The sequence below is a fragment of the Motacilla alba genome, chromosome 5, assembly GCF_015832195.1.
Source record: "Motacilla alba alba isolate MOTALB_02 chromosome 5, Motacilla_alba_V1.0_pri, whole genome shotgun sequence".
NCBI lineage: Eukaryota > Metazoa > Chordata > Aves > Passeriformes > Motacillidae > Motacilla > Motacilla alba.
The window spans coordinates 13,491,052-13,513,300 of NC_052020.1; the positions used below are offsets into that span (position 1 = coordinate 13,491,052).

The 22,249-nt window shown below is 37.0% G+C and overlaps 1 protein-coding gene across 2 annotated transcripts in view; it reads right to left on the reverse strand.

Moving 5' to 3' along the window:
• The window catches only part of USH1C (USH1 protein network component harmonin), a 47,162-nt gene that overhangs the window by 18,616 nt on the left and 6,297 nt on the right, over positions 1–22,249 (reverse strand). Inside the window, exons 4-17 of one of the 2 annotated variants that reach the window (XM_038139251.1) lie at positions 21,725–21,863; positions 15,895–16,003; positions 15,774–15,798; positions 15,024–15,081; positions 14,132–14,235; positions 12,841–12,925; positions 12,389–12,448; positions 12,070–12,126; positions 9,942–10,084; positions 9,234–9,299; positions 6,547–6,671; positions 4,225–4,274; positions 1,328–1,480; positions 847–963 (exon numbers count right to left, since the gene is read on the reverse strand). In XM_038139251.1, coding sequence (XP_037995179.1) covers positions 847–963; positions 1,328–1,480; positions 4,225–4,274; positions 6,547–6,671; positions 9,234–9,299; positions 9,942–10,084; positions 12,070–12,126; positions 12,389–12,448; positions 12,841–12,925; positions 14,132–14,235; positions 15,024–15,081; positions 15,774–15,798; positions 15,895–16,003; positions 21,725–21,863 — 1,291 coding nt within the window. Of the gene's footprint in view, positions 1–846; positions 964–1,327; positions 1,481–4,224; positions 4,275–5,025; positions 5,103–6,546; positions 6,672–9,233; positions 9,300–9,941; positions 10,085–12,069; positions 12,127–12,388; positions 12,449–12,840; positions 12,926–14,131; positions 14,236–15,023; positions 15,082–15,773; positions 15,799–15,894; positions 16,004–21,724; positions 21,864–22,249 lie in introns of both variants that reach the window. The other variant, XM_038139250.1, reaches the window with a different exon arrangement.

The window sequence follows — 22,249 nt, forward strand, 5'->3', positions numbered from 1 at the left end:
AGATCACAAGCTGCCAAGTTTGGATAGTGAGAGAAAACCTCTGCATAATCATTCCACTAAAGACCTGTACTGAAAAACCACATGGATCTGAGCCTAGGGCCATGAGGAACAAAAGATCAGCTGCTTTTTTCAGAGCTGCTCCATGCTGACCTGAAGGAAAATCACGCGAGAGCGTTCCCCAAGGTCCCTTTGTGGTTGGAGTTTCTCGGGGATCCCATGGGAGCTCAGTAGATTGCAGTGTTCCTCTTGGAAGTGGCTTTCCTTGGAAGACAGCCAGAGCAACCAGATGGTGGGAAAGCCTCACCCCATGTCTAGAACCATCAGGCGCTAAGGAACAATCACTTTCTGCAGCTCCCCTGATTAAAGGGGACTACTTCAAGCACAAGTCCAAACCCTATTCCTTGTGAGTTTTGTATATTTTTGTAATTTTCTTATCCTTTTCCTTTATTTCACACGATACAAGGAAGCTTCCAAGAGCTCATCATCACATTCATATGATACTAATAAATATAGATGGATCTGGCTTTTGTTACTGGCAGCATGTCTCACCTAGCCCAAATATTTCATGTCACAATAAAACTGCTAATGTAGTGGTGATAATAGAGTTAAAGAGGACAATATACAATCAGTTCATTAAAATAATGTTTAAATTTTCATAAAATACAGGAAAAGCAAATTCTACAGATTGTAAGTCATCAATTATTGACTTTTTTCACCCTCTCTTAGAAAGGACTGATGGGGGAAGGACAAAGACAGATTTTTTTCACTGGTAAAACCGGTTGCTTATAGAAGAAAACTTTTATTTATTTAGAGATCATGCCATATATGGAAAAGCTAGAATTTTACCTCAGGAGACTCATTCTCCACAGAGGAGATCTGTTCTAACCGTGTTTGACAAAGTCTTTCCACCCAGTGCTGCACCTTTTCTGATTCTTCCAGGTCTTCTCGTTCTGTCTCAGATACCTTGACCATAATATTGGTGCATTAGGAAAGGTTACAGGTATAGTCATAAGACAAATATGTTTCAAAAGTATGAAATACCACCTAAAATAGTTTTAAAAATAATAATACTTTTAAGAAGGGTTTCCTATTTTGCTGTTTTTCAGTAAATTCATCACCACACATAGACACAACTGCAGAGATATCCTCATTTGAGCAAAAGCTGACTAGAAATAAGAAAATGTGGCAACAGAATTTTGCAGTAAAACAGTTTTTAAAATTTCATTATTTTTGAATAAGTAAACAAGTGTCCTGCTAAAATAATTCCACTAAAAATCCATCTAATTTTCTTTCAATATAGCTTTGCACTTGATAGATCACAACATACCTCTTGCACAAGACGATTTATTTTCAATTGTTTTTCTTTCTCCAGCATTCCTTCTTTCTCTTTGGCAAGTTTTTGTTCAAACTCCATTTCCTTTTTATTCTTCTTCTGTTCACAAAAACTATCACTTTTTGACTTCTTTCGATCTTTCCCTTTCTGGGCAGGTTTTGTAACAAAAGTTTTTACATCAGCTAAAACCACCAGAAACTTCAATCTTGGTACATGAGTGTCTGCCTTGAAAAATTAATTACAGTCTATGCAAGTATGGGGATGGTTTTTTAAAAGAAAATTCCATGTTCATTTACCCAGCAATTTGCAGGAAATTCAAACTTTTTGGAGAGCTTGTGCCCCCTAACATAAGCTGCATGAGATCAGAGAATTCAATTTTTTTGTTCCTCTGCAAAGTTACAACTTTAGGGCACACAGGCCTACTACAAAACTTTGAATATTCAAATAGTTTTGGTTGTGTCTTAAATTGCCATCTCTCTGTTTTGGCATTTATATATAAATATTTGAATGATTGCTCTCAGGTGACAGATGCTCATGTATAGGTAGATGTGCACAGTCCATGCATAGAACAGCTTTCATGCATACACCCTCAAATCAGCATTGAATAAAACTGAAATAAGGAATTCTAAGGGAAAGGTTTAGATCAGTGCTGAAACTGAGTTGCTTCCAAGAAGGAACACTACATCACAAAGACCATGTAGCTCCTACAAGCACTGGGTAAAATCTACTCACATGAGTTAAATAATACAGCACAAAGGGACTAAAATTCTACATGTAGGATACAAACAAGGGGAAAAGCTACATAGTCTTTTGGAAGCATCTGTTCCTGTTGTCATCAAAACACACACTGCACCTTATTTCCACTTTAGTGATGTTGCATTTCTGCTACCCTTTCACATTTGTACAGGTAGGACTTAGTTCATTTTGGAAATGTCATGTTCTCCTTTTATTTATGAAAAGTAAAACAGAGGAGCAGGTGGCCACTTACTGACAATTACTGCCACAGCCAGAAAGGCTGTGCTTCAGGTTTGATTTTATTCTTCTCATCATCATCAGCTATTGACTTTTCTTGCTTTGAATTCCCAAAACCACCACGAACTGCTTCACATTAAATAGCATTATTTATCTTCCTTTCACCTTTCGCACGTTAATATTGATAACAAAGCCTTGGAGAACAGACATTTTCCCTGGCAGCTACAGAAGCCAATTCCCCCAGTCAAGCAGTTAACTGGAACTTTGTACTGCTGTGTTCAGTGGGATGTGGTCTATTGCTTCATGGTTACGTGGTGGTGGTGTTGTAGGGAGGAGAGCAGGGGGAAAAGGAACCCCAAATACACTGGAAATAAAACTTAACTAAAAAAAATCTAGCTTATCACAGTAATGTTTTAACATAAACCTAATTCTGTGGTGTAGTTTATTCAGGGCTAATTAGTTTTTACCTTAACAACAATTGCCAATATAATCTTTTAAAAAATTTGAACATATATTTAGTACTGTCTGCTAGAGGTAACATCAGGCAGGCCAACTTGCTAGGTATCAACATTTGAAGAATTACTGAATTCAAAGCCCCACTAAGCAGTACACAAGCCAAAGTCTTCTAGAACATGAACATATATCTGACTGTCTTAGCTGCACTCACAGCATTCAGATGCAACAGCATGATTCATCCTTTCCTACAATTTTCCCCATGGATTCAGTTTACTTCCTATTATAGACATTTTTATAGTACAGAGTGAAATATTGTTTTTAAAACAAACAAAAAATCATTAGCAATAGGGAGTTGGATAAAAATTCATCACTGCCAAAAGCAAATAATTAAAAATAAAATATTTTCAAGCTTCCAGTGCACACAGTGTGTGAAGTTCAACAGGAATTGCATTAAGATCATTAGTATATAAAGAGGTATTTGGGCATTCCCTAAACTACAGTTGTCAGCAGCAACCCCAAATATTACCCGCTTTGTGTGAAGAGTTTCCACAGCATGTGTTTACAATTTTCAGATAAAAATCCTAACTGCCCTGGTTTTCCCACAGGTTACAGATCCATGATGATTTACAGTCACTAGCAGTACAAAAAAGTATTGGAATGAACCATCTTCTCCTGATGTCTTCTAAGGGGAACAGGTATATCCTGGGCACACAGAAGGTAAAGTAATAGTCCTAAACAGTGACACAAATACTTCACCTGTCAGAAACAATCCTGACCTCCTCTGAAATCTTGAGTTCTTGCCAGATACGCACACAAAGTCTTCATGGCACTTTTACCACAGTTAATTACCAAAAAACCCACCATTAAAGCACACAACACAACACAACAGCAATCCCCCTATAATATGGCTAATAGAAATTGCTAGAAATGAAGAGAAGGAAGCAACAGCAAGTATAAAATATAATTTGAAACTCTCACAAATTAAAATTGCAATATTTCAGCAGCATCTCTACAGACAGAAGTATTCTATCACCTTAAAGATTGTTAACTTTCTTTTTCTTTTTTTTTGCTCATATGTGCACGCCTAAAAGCCTTTTGCCTTCAGCACTCCTACAGGGAGATTTGCAAAGGTATAACTGGATAATTTTTGTCTCTACTGTTTTTAAATACACATGATTCTGAGGACTTTTGGAGAACATGAAGACATGCATTGCCCACCTGTAATAAACACCTGCAAAGTATTGTTATACAATTCCCTCTGCACATGGCAGAACCCAGAGCCTGAAGGACTCAAAAGAACAAAGTCCTAGACACATGCATCCCAAAGGCATCTTAATTTATGCACACGTTTAAAGAAGGAGCATTTGACTAGAAAGAATGTTACTAATAGCAGAGAAGAAGAAAAATAAGGAATTCCAATTCAAACACACACAGCAAACAAATTCACATTTCAAACTTTGTACCTTACGGATTGTGGGAAATTTTCCTTCATACCGATAAAACCATCCAAAAGCTACAAAAGATAAAGGAAAAACTTTTTTTTTCAAGAAAAGCCATGGAGAGGCTCATACTCAGACCAATCCATGCTGATATGTGTAACTGATTAAAACTTACTTGAAGGCGCAACAGCAGGGATTTGATATTACATGACAAGTTCTTAGCTAAATTCTTGATAAATGGTTCTAGAACATTTAGTCATAGGCTTCCCTTATTTTAATAATATACATTTTATGCCAAACAAAGAAAATGCAACAAGTAACCTTCATACAGAACCACACAGACATGTGCATTGCTAGGATTTCTATGGTCACACTCCTACTTTACAGTAGTTTTAGCAAGCCTAATTAAAGTTAAACAGGTATTCAAACTCATTCAAGCTTGTGGCAGAACATGGCTTTTGAGGAGACTCAAAAGCGAAAAACTCCATTTCCCAGAACAAAATATTTCAAGCCAAGTGCATAAATATTATAAAATATATTGCTAAGTGAAAACATACAAAATATTACCATACCTTTATATAAGAAACATTGCTAACAGAGCACTCAGTACAGTCCACAATTGTGTAGGGTTGTTAGATTTCATATCAAGGTATCTTTAGATGCAATGACAGCAGCAGCGTAAAATCTTTCATCATTTACTAAAGGACCACACAAAGGACCTAAGAAAACTAAATGGTCAGTTGAATGTCAAGACTGACTGTCAGGAGGAGGTGAGACACAGGAAGAATCTGAATCAGGATAGGAAGTCAGGGCTGAGTGGCAAACCTGTTTGTCCTGCTTCATGTTCACTTCATCCATGTAATCTGTTTCAACTTGGTCATGTGCAACTCCCTTTAAATCTTCTAGAGAAACAAAGGAGGAAAGGGGTGAGAGGACAGAAGTGACAGTAACTGGAGGTTCCCATGAAATGAAAAAGAGATCAGTAATGTGTGACTACAAGTTTCCGTGAAACAAAAAAAAACATAGTTAGAAAAACAGAATTGTTTAAAAAAAAAAAAAAAGGCCCTACTTAAAACCATCTCCAACCTCCTCCAGTCCTGAAGAGCTGCTAGAATCCACATGTAGACAACTGGTCTGCTATGTGGTAAAGGGATGCCTGCAGTGTTTGGTGGCTTTTCCTGTAACAGAACCATCAGCAGGCTGCCCCAAAGTCACACACAAAACAGCATAAAAAATAGCATCAGGTTAGGAATCAGCCTAGGTCTCCTATAAATTATGCAATAAGAACTTTCCACATTTTCCTTTGTACAATACAATTTTAGTACACTCTCCACATACAATTTGCAGCTTCCAGTTTAGCTTAACTGCCAGCTAAGCTCCAACTCTCTCAATTCCCTTTGGACAAGTAAATCAGAAAGCCAGCAGCATCCTGGGCTGCATCGAGAGCAGCACGGGCAGCAGGGCAAGGGAGGGAATTCTGCCCCTCTACTCTGTTTCCATGAGACCCCTCCTGGAGTGCTGCATCCAGCTCTGGGGCTGCCAATGTAAGATGGATATGGACCTGTTGGAATGGGTCCAGCAGAGGACCATGAAGATGATCAGAGGGCTGGAGCACCTCTGCTATGAGGAAAGGCTGAGGGAACTAGGGTTGTTCAGCCTGGAGAATAGAAGGCTGTTGGGAGACTTTAGGCAAGCCTTTTGGTACCTAAAAGGGGCCACTAGAAAACTGAAAAGGAACTTTTTAAAGGGCATGTAGTCACAGGACAAGGGAGAATGACTTTAAACTAAAACAGGACAGATTTAGATTAGATGCTAGGAAGAAATTCTTTACTGTGAGGCACTGGAACAGGTTTCCCAGGGTAGATGGTGGATGTCCCATCCCTGGCAGTGTTCAAAGCCTGTTTTGGATGAGGCTCTGAGCAACCGGATCCAGTGGAAGGTATCCCCAGCCATGGCAGGGGGTTGGAACAAGGTGATCTTCAAGATCCCTTTCAAGCCAAACTGTGAAAAGGCTGACAGGAAAACACTGAACAGAAACAACATGCAAAACAATGCACCAAATCCACAAGGTTGATGCTTCAGACCATTTCTTAGTAAACCTTATTATTTTTATTTTTCCTGCTGCTGATTGCTGAAAACCATGACTTTGTGAATGGATGCAGATTTTGCAAGATAGGTACCTGTTAAATAAGAATTATTTAAATGATTTATTATATGCTTCCTATCTTCTGAAAATAACCAATTCACAGATAGCTTAACTGAGCAATTAACTAGTGGTATATTCCATAGAGCTCAGTGATGTGTCTAAAACAAATAGAAGGAGGCAATTTGACATCAATTACTTACTTTTGTGCTTGGAACGAGGTGCAGAGTGCACTTCTGCAGTTACAGTTTTTAGAGACTTGGGTGGTTCTTTAGGACCCCAGTCTTCTTCCCACTCCTTTTTAAATTTCTCCTCCTCTGCTGTTATCCTAGAGGAAACAAACACAGTTAGCCATTCTGAGTACAAAATCAACATCATCAGTACATATTTATTACCATTATAATTTTTCAGCATATCTGTTTTTTCTCTTGAATATAAAGCCCAATAAATTGCTCCTTTCTCATAACTGATCTCCTTTTATCAATCTGTTTCATTTACTAAGCTACTAAAATAATTTGTAAAGTACAGTGTAAGAGGATATTCTTATTTAATATTTAGACTTCTAAGGCCTGTTATATAAACACCTGCACAGATAATAAGACATGAGTGACACACTACAGTACTGACTGTCACCTTGAATGAAGTAAAAAAAAAAATCTCTCACTTAGCAATTTTTAGGACTGGAATTAATTATTAGAAAAGCTGAAACATTGAGTGACAGAATATCTACCATACACCTAAATCAGATGTCACAATGGCAAATTATACCTATATTTCATGTGACTCCTCTCTCTATCTTTAAATCTATTTATTAGAAAGCAATCATCTATTTTGATGATTGCTTTCTAAACACATAGTTCTAGGTTGCCATTAAAAGTGACTCTTCCCAAAAAGAAATAAATACTGTTGAAATGGAAACCATATTAAATTCCGTATTCCAGGGGAAAAAAAAAGGAAAAAATAAAAAGAAGAGGAGAGAGGAATAGACAGGTACAGATAGAGAATGGGGATGCTACAGAGAGTGTCACAATTCAGGACAAGAGCATGCAAAACAAGTAAATTACCTAGTATGGCACTTTGATCAGATAAAAAAGACATGTCAAACAAAAATTCAGCAAATACCAAGTATGTCACAGCAGAAGTGCTGAATAACCTGACAACATGTAGCTTCATATATGTTGCCTTAAATGATCAAAGATCTATTCTTGACTATAGCTTGCCTTGAATTGATAAAGTGGTGCCAAAATTTACCAGGTCTTAGATATATATGATGCTATTTATATTTGGATTATCTTTTGCATCCTGAATTAGCTAAAATAAATTGAAAAAATATTCACATGATGTCAAAACACTCTTAAATCTGTAGCTGAGCTCACTATTTAAATTTAGAGGCATTGTCAGGGAACAATGGACAGAATGTTTGCTCATTTAATTTTAGTTTTTAAAAGTTGGTGTTACAATGTAACTTGCAGTACATAAAGTTAGGGACATTTGCCATTTAGGCACATTTGAAATTTGTTCAAATGTAAGATACCAAAAAAAGGCACAGTGACTTTATACAAGGAACTCCTGCAGAAAAGGTTCTTAAAGGAAGGCAAGGCATGATACTCACAAACAATTAATACAGAAAAACATTGTATTTTGGCCTGCCACAACTGCTCATTAAATCTCAGCTTTAGATTTCATCTAGGCTCCTCTACTACCACTCTCTCTCTTCCTCACCCAGGAGATTGACACCGACTTAACAGTTTGGATTGTGATACAGAAAAGCTTTAAAATGCCTGAGCAACACTTAAAAATTATACCAGAAAGTATAAAGCTGTGCTAGACTTTACACTGAGCAGCCCTCAGGGCGTGAAAGCCCTCCCTGAGTGAGTAAAGATGCTCTTAGTGCAGAACAACACAGCAGACGTCCAACATCCATTATAACAGACAGGCAATCTAGATTTGGAGAACAGAATCATCCTTCAGCTGTGATGGCCTGCTTTTATAGCAGCTTTTGGCTACTGCAGGAATTTCTGTAGTAGGCCACAAATAAAGAACAGGATGTTATAAACTCCCTGGGATCAGAAAAGGGGAATGCATAACAATTCATCCATGTGCTGCTGTAGAGCCCACAGGAGGACTGCCAGAAGATTTTTCTCTTGTGACAGCTGGGGAATATATTTCTTTATGGACCTTACAAATTCAGAATTCCCTGCTCTTTTTCTATCAGAAAATTTTAGCTAATACAGATATATGAAAAGAGACATAAATGAATTAAATTAATTAAAACCCCTTAATATGTCAAAGAGGCAAAGCCAAAGACTTGAGGGTCAATTCTAGTCCTAAAAGGCTGAATCAAAACAGATATTATTCTGCAATTTTCATTTTCGTGCAATCTCCCAGCATCATTTTGAAGGAAAGTTAATTACTCAGATAACAACTGGTTAATTTCAAACTTCCAAATGTAAAAGAATGCTTAAGTTAAAAATATAGAACTGATCTGTTTCTTAGCAGTACTGCTTTTTTTCTCTTAGAATTAAATGTAGTATTTCAGTGACAACAAAGTAAACAAGTTGTGGGGTGGGGCACAGAATTTCCTTCATCTTAGGTTTCTCTATATATTAAAAATATTTTTAAAATACGTGCTCAGCTTCCCATTGAATTAATTATTACCTCATGTTTATTTATAAGCTTCATGTTCTCAGGTGCTGATTTTCAGATCAGTTTCCTATTCTTTAACTGTGGTGTACTTACTGATATGTACGGGATCCTACATTTAGCTAAAGGGAAATACTACACAATTTTATTTGAAAGCAACATGCAGAATGTTTTCAGCCAGATCTAATCTAATACTCAAGGAACCCTTTTCCAGGTGGCACATTGCCTGTGTAAGGTTTTTACTCACTGCTCTATTTCTCTGCGATATCTCTCTTCTTCCTCTGCAGCCTTCTGGGAAATCTCCAGCTTTCTTCTATAATAAATGGAATTAGGACAACATGATAAAAATAGTGTTTTCTGAGTAAGAACCTGAACAAAGTGTGTCAGCATATAGTTAGTTAAAGTTTAAAACAGTAAATACATTTGTATTGGGGGAAAATGCTCTGTTTTAAAGGTCTTCTTTAAGATATCAAAGGTTCAGTATGGCTTCCTAGGAACCCTGAGGACAATCCTGACCACATGGATAATAAGGGCATATCATCTACTTAATTTTTTAAGCCACTACCTCCTTCTGAGGCAAGACTATAGTGTGTTTTTGTAGGAGTATAAAATTTCTAACAGTCTTGCTAAAAATAATGCATGACTGAATAGCATCAGGAAAATAATGAATATCACACTGAATTATTGGGGTATGACAGTCAGGGAGCAGAGTGACCCTTCTACTCAAGATGGCTTTGAATGGTATCAGTTTTAAAAGCCCAGAATACCAAGGGCATCACAGGACAAACATTTAATGAACAGAGACTCTGCAAAAGCAAAACAAAGTTAATCTAAGTTGAGAATTTTCTCAACTCTTCTGTGAGAAATATCACAGAAATAATTATGTGCTCCCGTCTTCCATGCCCTCTCCAAATCTAAGCTAAATTTTTCAGGCTGTCCTATAGAGAGTTCTCACAATCTCTCTTTCTCTTGCTGCTCTTTGATGATTTTGTTGGTCTCCAGTGCAAGGCGCTTCTGATGCATTAACTCCTGGCGTTCCTGCTCACGGAGACGCGCTTCTCTTTGCCTTTCTTCTTCAGTCATGAACAGCTCCTTGCCCTGCAATCAAAACCACCACCCCCATCAGTTGTGAAAATATCTCATGAATGAAGTTCTTCTAGGAAATAATTCAAACCCAATTACATAGCAGCACATCTGTGGATGCTGACAGTCTGGTCAGAGAGAAGTCAAACTTTCTGAGGCATTACTCTGGGGGAGCTTGAGAAAGTTTATCTGACTTTCTCTCTGACCAGACTGTCAGCACCCACAGCACATCTGCCATTTCCTCACATTGCTCTTCCTGAGGAGCACACCCTGGAAGATACTCAAAGACCTGACTGCTTACTCCAAGGAGCTATTCTAGTTTCAGCCTCTCAATTATTATGTACAAAACACCTCAGACAAGGTTTGCAACTACAGAAGACAGCAACAATACCATAGGGGTCATGCCAAATTTATGCTCAGTGTGTCACCCAGAAAAAATTCCACATTATACTTTCTTGAAACCTCACTGAGTAATGAAATGCCAGAGAAGAGAACATTGAATGAAATGCCAGAGAACAGAACACAGAATGAGTCCCAATGTGAAGACAACTACACAGTTACTGTGTTTTACTGCTCTTGTGCCAGGCTGCTGCAGAAATGTGTCATCATTCTGGAACTCAAATATAGGGAATTTACATCCCCAAAACACTGTACAGTTTATGTATTTCAGTTGGTTTTATGTATTTCAGTTTGTTCAGTTTATGTATTTCAGTTGGTTCCTGTTTCATTTGCTTTGCAATTAGACACCAGCACTATTTTCTATTCAAGAGAGGTATTTCCATACTGTTGTAGGTAGAACACTTTGATAACATTAATCTAATTTTCATTTCTGAAATTAAAATCCCATGTTAATTAGGAATGTAGGATTTTTCCTGTCTCTAAAGACATCGTGAACAAAACCAGGCACTGAGAAATGTCTTTGCACCACAGTAGGGAAACTCTATCCTTATGCTATCTGTTCTCCAGTCGAAGATGTCTATTGGGAAGATGATGCAAGGTGAAGGAGTGAGGAACACAGGAGTTCCATAGCAACAATTTGCCATTTTAAGGATACCACCCCAGTGATGCATGCTGAGGTAGATCTCATATTTTTAAAGTTGTTAACATAACTGGGAGTTGAAACTAAGGCCTGAGGATGTTTAATTCCTGGAGCTTAATCAACTAGCCCAGAGTATTTGTTTAAATAATCTCTACAGTGCCTTTGGACAACTTCATCTTTTGTTACCCTAAGAGTAGATCAAATAAATTATTAATTCCTTAAATGTAGCTACACAGTATACATGAGCCCTTAGGAAGTAGCTGAAGTGACTTAGTAAATATTTTTTCCCTATTTAATTCAGTTACAGGGCAATTAGAAAACGTGGTCTTTGATTAGTCCATGGAACTTGATTATCCTGTTGTACACAACCACACACTTTCTCTAAGAAAGATTAAAGCAGTAAAACCATTAAAACATTTACTGAAAGTCACACTCAAGTCAGAGGGAAGATTTAATTGATTTCAGCTGCCTTTAAACCTCAAAGGCCTATAGTTCTGTTGCACAGTACTGTGGAAATGAAAAATTGAGCAATTTTCAGTGTGTCAATACACTAATGAGATCAGATAAACAGTTACAAAAGGAACTCATTTGGAATAAGACTAAGGCATCAGCTCTTCAGGATTAAAAATTATTTGTCTCCAATCCAATTCACCTTTCATGTTTCAGCAGAGGCAGATATCTATTAGAACAGCAGCTCTCAAACATGAGAGACTATTACAATAATTTCCATTCCTCATCAAGGGAATGATTTTGCATTGGCCCACAATCATGTTTTATTTGAGAATACTCGGTGTGGCATGAAAAAAATCACATGGCATCCAAAACTGTGCTGGATTGACAGTGGTATAGGTCTTATACAGAAACGCAGCTTTTGTTTTTATCCATTTATTTTTACCATTTATTTACTTACATAGCAATTTTCTACTTACAAATGTTCTGCTTTTACAAATATACTACTTACAGCTCCTGCTACCACAGAGATAGTCAAAGTACGGCTACTCTTGAGCACTCTGACAGCCTGCAAATTAAAATGAAACAAAAATCAGTGTGAAAGGAGTGATAAAAGGCCAGCATAATGCTAAGGAATGTCCAGAGGCTGGAATTTCCAGAACTAAATAGAGTGGTAGGTATGCAAATATCCAAAATCCCATGTTCAATACACAAACCCTTGAGTCAATAGCCCAGTATTAAAAACTTACTTTTTGTGAACAGGAAAACAGGACAGATGTTTAATAAACTGACAACTACAAATCCAGGGAATAAAGAAGACTTGATTTTACCTCTTTATGATCCACGTTAGAAAAGTCCACTCCATTCACCTCAACAATCTGATCACCAACCTAAAGAAATTAATGCAAATTTTAGTACAGATGCTAAGTTAGTACATCTATTCAATGAAAACAGAAAGAGATGGGCTCTCTAACATCCTTCACACAACAATCATGGGTACTGGCAGAGCACAAGGGGAATAGACTGGAAACTGGTCAGGCTTGCACATACTCCTACACTAGGATCTGCTATTGCCACTGCTTGGGATCAAATCCTCAGCTTGAAGGAATATTGGTCTGACCCAGGTCACTCATGTTCGTGAAATTTTAGAAAACTAGCTTTGTTTGAAATGTAATCACCAGATATTTCTTTCCCATGGGGAAAAAACCCCATGAATCCTCAGAGCTGACAATACAAAACAAGAATTCCTTGTGGTACCTACCTTGGAAGGTGGCAAACTTACCTCTAAGCCCACCTCTGCTGAAAGAGAACCTGGCTTAACATTGCTGATAAAAATGCCTGGTTTTTGTGTTGGACCACTGGAAATACTGGAAATGTAAAAAACCCCAAACATTAATTGGATAATATTTACAGAATAATATTTATGAGGAATACAGTGTAATACAGTGAGTAGTTTTAGTTGTTTCTTCATATTTTTTTTCTTGAAGAATATTTATAGTATTAGCCAATTCTGAAACAAACACCAAAACTTACCAGTACACCCACAATGGTTTATCATCCTGTTTTTCTATTCTCTACACCAAAAAACTGGTTTAAAAGAAAAACCTATAAGAAAAATATTCAAAACCTATAAGAAAAATATGTATTTTGCCTTACATGCTGAAACTTATATGTATGCTGACCTACACTGTCTAAAGGATTGGGACACTAATGATATTTGAAAGTGAGCAAGTAACACAATGAAGAATCATTAATTATTCATTGAACTTCAAAATCCTGTATGCATTAAACATTGTTATTTTGTTAGGATGTTTCATCCAGAGGCCAACATCTAGCTCAGGAACTTCAAGCTGCCATCTAAGCTGAGCCTAGATACAGAAACTACTTTTGTAGATTATACATTCAACAAGTGATGCTGAGCCACCCCCTCCAGGTTTTGGAGGTTTTACCTCCAGGTAAATAATTTTTTAAAAACCTTTACATCCTCCAAATTAAAGGAGAAAAAAGGCCTGACAATTACAACTATATATTTCTACATATATAAGAAATCCTACGCTATCCCTTCTACTCCAAAACCTCCATAGGTATTGCAAGGACAGGAGTCCAAGAATCCCAGAATCATATTTCTAAAAAGCCTTATAAATTCAAGATTAATTTTAGGAGCTGGATGTAGCTTTGTGATGGTGTTTTAGTTCTGAAAAGGGTCAGAGAAGGCAGAGAGCAAACCTGACAGTGGATAGTGAAGAAATTTGCTGTATCACTGAGCAGTACTTAAAAACGTAAAAGCATTTAAAAGATCCAATTCCATGACAAGTTGTACTAAGGCACTTTCAGTCTGCTCTTATTTTTAAATTTTAAAGTTTTTTTCTTCATGACAGAACTTTTAACACAGGTACTTACGCTTTGCCTAAAAATATCTAACACGTGCCACAGATACCCTGCTGTTACAGTTTGCCTTCCTGACCCAGCACGGATCTTTACTTTCCTGACATCATATCCAAGAAGAATGGAAATAACTGCCTTGAGTGTCTCCTTGAAAAAACAGTGCCATTCAATAAAAAACATGTACCCACCTGCACCCCATGCCTTTTGTACCAATCAAGCTAATGAAGACTTTCTTCTCTTTATTGTCTCTCCCTCCGGAAGAAGCAAGTCCAGCAACACTGCCCTTTCCTTCCTGTAGAGGGATTAAACAATGCTGCAGATGTTAATTCTGTCTTGAATTCATATCAAGGCTACTATAAAATTTCATGTAGCCAGGATGAACCCCAGCCAGTATCAAGATAAGATTCAAGGTCCTATTCAAGGCTCCAAGGCCCTATCCTGCTGGAAATGAATGTGAGGTAGAGTCATTTCAGAGGAGCTGCATGGCTGAGGTGAAAGACTGAACTTATCTGTTTGCAGAAGATTACTTAAATAGTCAAATTTTGTCTTCAGAAAAGAGTGGAGGAAAATTAGAGGAAAGTGATATGGAAAAATAATAATTTAGATTATTTTTCCCTAAGAAAAGGATTGGAGAAATACATGATAAGGCTCACTATTTAACTAAGTCTTTCTTCCTGAAAGCAAAAGAACAGTAATTGTGGTGTTTCTTTTCACTTCTGCAACCCTTAGAAGTCACTTGCATTCAAAGTTGTAATTCCTCCACTAATATGCCTAAAATAGGCCAAATAATCTGATAAAGACTTATGCAGCAGAACTAAAGCCTGGGAAGTTAATAAGCTCAGGCAAAATAAAGGAGCAATTAATGAGTAAAAGCAATTTCATTTGTGTCCTGCCCTTTCCTTACCTAATAGCTCTATAATAATTTTGTATCACAAAAGGTATTCCTCACAGAATACTTTCAACAAGACATTGCATTACAGTAATGCATACAATAGCTTCTCTGATAAGGTCAGAGGAGAAAATGTTTCAGAACCATTACAGATTCTCCAGAAGACATTTAACAAAATATTGATCTCATACCTCAGACTCTGACACAAACTGATCCACATATTGCCATTTAAGAGGTTCATCTGGTGAACTGAAAGGAAAAAAGAATTTTAAATAATGGGACAAAATAAACGTCAGTGTATTCCAGAAGCTAGAATGGAGCTTTCTGTTTTACATCCACAACTTTCTTTGGATACTATTCACATTTAGATTATTTTCCAGCAATTTAAACAGAACATTAAACAAGAGTACAATTATTGGGGCTAGTAAAGGTTGAATACAAAATTGATAAAGACATCTTAGGTGAAACAATTTTAGGAAACTCAGAGGAAGAGTGTAAAATGAACTGTAACCACTCAAACATCTTACACAAATGTCTATGCAGAGCGACACCTCCTGTCATTAACACTTCTCAAACATTCCACCTAAAGATTCAGCTTTTCAACAAAAAGTGGAAGACCAAAACAATTTAAAATTTTTCTAAACTCTGAAGCCATCCTCAAATGCAACATAGTCAAAGAAGCAGTGGAGCTCTCTGCTAAGCTAGGTGCATTGATAATTAAATTTCCAGGAGATATCTGTGACAAATGAGGAAATAGAAATTGGTTCATTTAAGTAGGCAACTGGTATAAAATCAGATTCATCAAGCAAGACAACTGCCTGTTCATTAAAAAGGATGTGACATTTTAATCAGCATTCACACATTTTCATAATTAAACACAGATTCTTTGGATAGAAGAGGCAGTGTGAAAATGAATCTGTTTTCAAATGAAAAGCTATTACCTTTTGACAGGTATCATGCCAATATCTGAAAAAGAAAAATACTTTGTTAGGTTTCTGCAGACCACAAGCAATTCATTAATAGCAATCATTGGTGATAGAGGTGATTTTTTGTGTTACTTACGTCTAACTTTTATGGACACAATTTTTTTTGTACGAATGAGGTTGATAACTTCTTCGTGTGTGCACGACGAAATGGAATATCCATTGATGCGCACTATCTCATCCCCAACCTCACAAACGGAAGGGAGAAGAAAAGGTAAGTGTGAGTTAATAATTTTAGAAGTTTTTAAGATTGAATACAATCTGGCAATCATTTTGATGCAAATGTTAGGAAGTGTCTATTCATGAATACTTTCTGAATTTGAGGTAATGTCAGATCAGACTTACCTGTGTTTGTTTTGAATTAATTCCAAACACCAAAAGAGCAAATTAATGGCCAAATAACAATTTTATGAATACTGTCTACTATACATCAGATTTGTACTCCACAGATTACCTTAAAAACAAGAGTCTGCTTTAATTCCAATAATTTTGGAGTTATTTTCTCGATTTATACTTCAGAAGTTAAAGTTTGCTTTTACCATATGTTTTCTGAGATACCTTCCTTAATATATTTGATCAATAGGAGACTAAACTTAGTCTTATTATCTTGTGTGATTCTGGATTGAGAAAATGCATCATTTTAAGGGATTTTACCTCTTTGTTTTGGGACCCTGCTAACATTTATTGGCAATCCAATGGCAGCACCCCAAGGACATTCTCTGGCAGTGTTAAATTTAATAGTATAGAATTGACAGGGTGCTTTCAGCCACTTCTATAAAATTTCAAATCTTACTTATCAAAGTACAATCAGATAGTTTCTCTTCCTCTAATACAAATCCAAATTTGATATGCTATGATGACTAGAGAGAATTTTCCAAGTTTTATGAACTCTGCTCAATGATCCTCTTACCCAGCTAGGCTGAGAAGGAACCAGTGATGAAGATATTGCCTGCTTCATGTAAAGTCGTGCCTTATGATCTGCTCAAGATTACAATGAAAAATGCCAGGTCCTGGCTGGAGCACCATAAGCAAAGACTTTTACTAAATGTGAACCACATGATGTGGCTGTATGAAAATTAGCGCTTGATTTCTTCCACTATCAATGCAGATAAGCCACTGCACAGTAAAATATACAAATGATTACCATGAAATTACCTTAACAAACCATCAACCGTATCATCTTATACCTCTGATCTCCACATGGACAAAGCCAAATACTTTGGGTCCTTTCCAGTAGCATTTCCTCTGAACTATTGTGAATATCTGTTATGTAAAATGTATTTGATGAGACTTTTCTCATTAACATCAACAGCATGGGATTTTGTTCTCAGTCAATGAAACTTTGGGTGCCTCCTCACAAATGTGTCTGGTTTCATGGCAGCATTATCCCTAGTAATGATTGCCTAAAATGTTCCATTTGAAGACTCAAGCGTCAAGCTTCCAAATTTCACTTTAGGCTTAAGTTTTCCATGCCGGTATCTACATTAGGCTGAGTTCAAGCTTCAGCAAAGCTAAAGAAACTGTATTTTTATTCAAAAAAATTTGGGTGGAATGCATTATCAAGGTCGTAAAAAAAAAATTTACTTTATGAGAGGCTCTGTGCTTTCATTTTATATGAGAGGACTGAGTGGAATTGGAAGTAGAAATTCCTAAGTATAACCTTTGTTGCTAGAGACTTTAACACACGCAGGGACACGAGATTGGGTGACAGGACATTAGGCATGCTATCACCTTCTGCCTTTTTTCATATTGTAATAATGCCTTGAATCTTCCTTCTGTGACCTGGCGAATCAAAAAAAAAAAAAAAAAGCACAAACAAAAAACCAAAAAACCCATAAACATATCTTCTCCATTTCAAGTTTTTCCAATTCTTCTGGGAAGTGTCTCATGCTCTGCCATGCTACACAAAACATTAACATGTGCACTATACCAGCATTGCTCATGGTCCCACTTTCCACTGAAGCTGAGGATTTTTGTCTGACAAAACACAGCATCAGAAGGCCACAAAAGCAAAGAAAACTGTCCTGTAGAACAGAACACACTCGCAGAGGCAAGACAGGACTGTGGTCCCTAGCCCTTGACCAGTGGGACATCCACTCCCTCTGCTGGGCATCCAAAAAAATCTCATCCAGGGCAATGGCCGGCTCTCCTAAGAGCTCGACAGTCAGATTTTTAAAATAATTTTTAGTAATAGCAGAGATGGGTCAGTAATGAAGGCCTTTGAACATACAACCTGTGGTAAAAACACGGAATCAGACAAGAAGAGCTGATGAGGCCTGCAGTTTATAGTTGCACCTCTGTTAGCTCTTGCTGTCACTCAGCCAGCTTGTTCCAAACATTCAAAACCATGTCCATCCACCCTATCCATTTTCTGTTGATCTTACATATGTGGCAAAGGGGGAGGGTGGGCTTTTTGTTTGGTTTTCTTTTAGTTCAAGATCCCCCCTTTACTCACATCTTCCACATCATGCAGACTGTAACAGAGCACGGAGCTTGGTTTTGCACAAACCTGACTCTTTAAAAGGGTAACCTATCATGCTGTTATTGGCTGCGATGCCTTAACACACAGAAACCCCCAGTTTCAGGGCTGCAAATGACAGTGCCATCCTGGGGCTTCTGTACCAGCAAACTCATATTGTTCTGAGGATGTCAGCATTCACTGAGTCAAATCTGTTCTCATCTGCCCAAGAGGCATTTGCAAAATTATAAATGCACACAAGAGCATATTTTATTTTCCCTCCAGGATGGGAATGAGCTTTTCCCATACAGATATATTTAACACTCTCCTTTATTAGACTGTCATCTTATTTCTGAAACTCACCACTCTTCACTCAACCTAATGACGTTTGTATTGCTGACAGACTGAGGCTGCTTTACAAATAGCCCAATCTAGGCTGAACTACAGGAGATATATAGGCTTCTCTTTAGGATACTTGAACAGCTTTTCCTGAACAATGGTATCTAATATTGGGGTAATTAATAGCTGTTTTCATGTATTTTGTTACTTTTGTACAGGTATCACTGTATACCAAGCTAATGAATCAGAGCTGTAGAGATAAAAGTCTGTGGAACTGAGCAGAGTAGAACAGTAACAACTATTTTGGTATTATATCACAGTTTCCCCTTTCCCTATCCAAATGAGAGATGACAGACTTTTTAGAAAAAGGATGCAAACCTAACTTTTCTCAAGTAAAATGCCTATTATTTCTAACTTTTAACATGAGAAATATGATATTTACTGCTTCTAGGAAATTGAAGGGCTTCATATAATAACATCAACTGTTTCAAATTTCCCATTTTGTATACTGCTTCCACTTTCATCATTCACACCAATCTCTTTGTATTCAGCAGAATCCTCACACACAAGTATCAAAAAGCACTGGGGAGTGGTGGGGGACAGATGAAGTCCATTTCCTAATGGAAGGACAAAAACTTGTGCCTTTTAGAGAAACTGTAGTCAAAAAAGGGTCAAATCCACAAGTTCCACAGAGAACTTTCATTATTATTTGGTCATTTTAATGTAACTTGGAAAGTACCTCAAGGAGAAGACATGCAACTTGAACTGGAAATTTTAAAAGCAGCAGAACGTAAAACTGATGGTATAATAGAAAATCATTACACCTTTCTCAGACTGCATATTTGGGATTGAAAATGTGTAGAGATTTTGTTAAATAAATCAGGTGGGTGAAATTTCAGAAGCAGTTGGCTTTACTGTGAGGCAGCAATTTAGAACAATGGGCTGCCTGTCAGGTCTTGTTATTCAGTCAGGTTCAGAAAGTGCCTAGTGCCACCTATTATTCAGGCACTTTAGGCTGAGCTTTAACACCATGTATCAAAAAACAGAAGCCAGGCAGTTACAGGAGCTGCAAAGCACCATCTGCCCACATGAATTCATATAATCTAACCCTAAGAAATTCAGAGCCAGTCTCAAGTATTCTTTCCCCTTATTGTCCCTACTTTGTCAGCTAAACCCTAACAACCTTCTGAGTTGCAATAAAGTTTGTGCACTCCAGCCCAAAGATCCTTTACAATCCCCCTCACTGACACCAATATGTCCAACAATGACCTCGGTCACTGAAAGCCATGGTGCCTTTTTGTGTACAAAGAAAGCAGGAAAACTGACATCCTAAATAAGAGCACAACAGCTGAACATCACTCCTTATTCAGTGATTGTGTCAAAATGTTAGTCTGAAACAAGCAGAGAAGCAGAGCTGCACCACAGCTTCAACACCAATATATTAGAACGGCAATTTAAGGCAGTGGCTAGTAAGTCATTTATTGATCAGCATCATTAGTGCCTTCCAATATTTTCCAGAAGATGTTTAAAAAAGCCAAATAAGTGACTGGTCTTGATCTTTCTCTCAAGTTTCTAGCAGCTGAGGAAGAAAGCAGAGGCAATCTCTATTGAGCTCACCACAGCCCAGGAACAACTCCCTTGTCTACACTTCCCATTCTTGCTGTGTAATTCAGAAGATAAGGTACATGAACTTTTGTAGTGCAAACTTAGAGGGTGCATCAATGTCCTCTTCTGCAGTTGCCCATTGGCAAATCCCATGCTGAGGACACACGGAGCACAAGGTTTGTGCTGAGCTATAACTCCCTCTCAGTTCTAACTACACACAGATCTTGTGGTTTTGTTCCAAGAAGTTTCTGAAGCATCCCCCTGGATACACCTGTCATGCACGCCAGTCACACACCTGTGCAGAGCAGGCTGACAGAAGATGGAACTAATTCAAAGGTGATTCTAGATGGAATATATAGGTATGAGTGCATAAACAGAAGAACATGCACATGCATGCAAACAGAAAGAGGAACAGTTTAAATCTGAGAAAGCTTTCAGCATGAGTGACACAAACATGGAAACTTTACTGTAACTGCTTTGTTGACAGATATTTATTTTTATTTTTTCATCTAAGAGATCTATGAGGTAGTACTGAAGCACAGCTACAAAACATGCTAGCTTAATTAAATACTGTAATGAATCATGCTAGTCTAATATATTTTGGGCTAGTGTTAAAGACAATCCTTAGCCATTAATACTTAAGTAAATATTTAGAGTTAACAAATTAAAAGTAGCCAGGCATATTAATTATATTATATTATATTATATTATATTATATTAGCCTTTCCAGTCAGAAATTCAGAACTTTAATACACCTTATCAGGTTCAAAGTCTGATAGAAAGATGCAGATATTTGGCATAGCAATTTCTCAATTTCTCACTTCTCTCTTCCCTAAGCAATGCCACATTCAAAAAGAAACCAGACACCCAAAACTTCATTAATGCAAATTGCATAAGTATTGCAGTGCTTCTACACATAATTATTTTTGCCAACCTTATTGGCAAGTTCATGTATCCAAAATTCAATCACAGAAAGTGCAATTCTGTGCAATACAGAGGACACTGGGAATAGTAAAAAATATCTTCTTTCTTTTATTGCATAAACCCAAACTCCCACAATTTATACATAAAGTTCAAGTAAAGATTTCCTTACACAAATGATATCTATGCAAGATGGAATTAACACTTTTAGTATTTATATGTTGTGTTCTACATTTAATCAGAACTTAGCAACTTAAAGCACTCTCTCACAGCCTAGAAATCTTCCTTTCCATCTGCTTACATGTAACTGTTGCTACTCATGAAGTATAAGCATTCCAGAAAAACCTTTAACCTTCAAAAATTACCATATCCCAAACAAGACAAAGAAATGGTTTGCATATCATTAAAAACAGCAAAATGAACATTTTTAATGACTTGATTCACCACTGGTATAATGGTATTTACCATGGCATTGCTTTACATATCTTAGGAATTCTAATGGAAGAGACCAAGAGTATCTTAGCAAAATAATTTCTAAATGTTAAAGAACAATCCTTAGCAGCTTACATTAACAGAATTTTCTTACCTGAAGTCCAGCATTGTCTGCCTGTCCTCCTTTAACTAACTGGGAGATGAAGAGGCCACAGCTGAATTCCACTCCACCTCTTACACTTAATCCAAGCCCTTCAGGATTCAATCGATCCAATCTCACCTCTTTAAGCTTTCTGCAAAAATGGAAAACACTTGAGTGTTCAGCTGCATAACACTGTCTCAATAATGTTTCATATGAAAGTTAGACATTATTTTTCTCTTATATAATTTAGGCATAAAAAAGCAAGTTTACTGAAGTTTGGATGGATGTGTGTTAACTAAAACCATCAAGTTTATTCATACGAAAAGATATTTGCATTCACTGAAACTGCTTTTAGAGGGTTAGAGCGATGAGATTTTTTTTATTATCAAATTCAAGAAAAATGAGAAAATACTGGTTTTGACTCCTTTACCTGCTTTTACTAGATTAAACCACTTGGCAAACAATTTAAGTACAGTACACATAGCTGTACTTCTAGCAAATATAGCAAAAATAAAATAACTATGCCCAACTCTACAC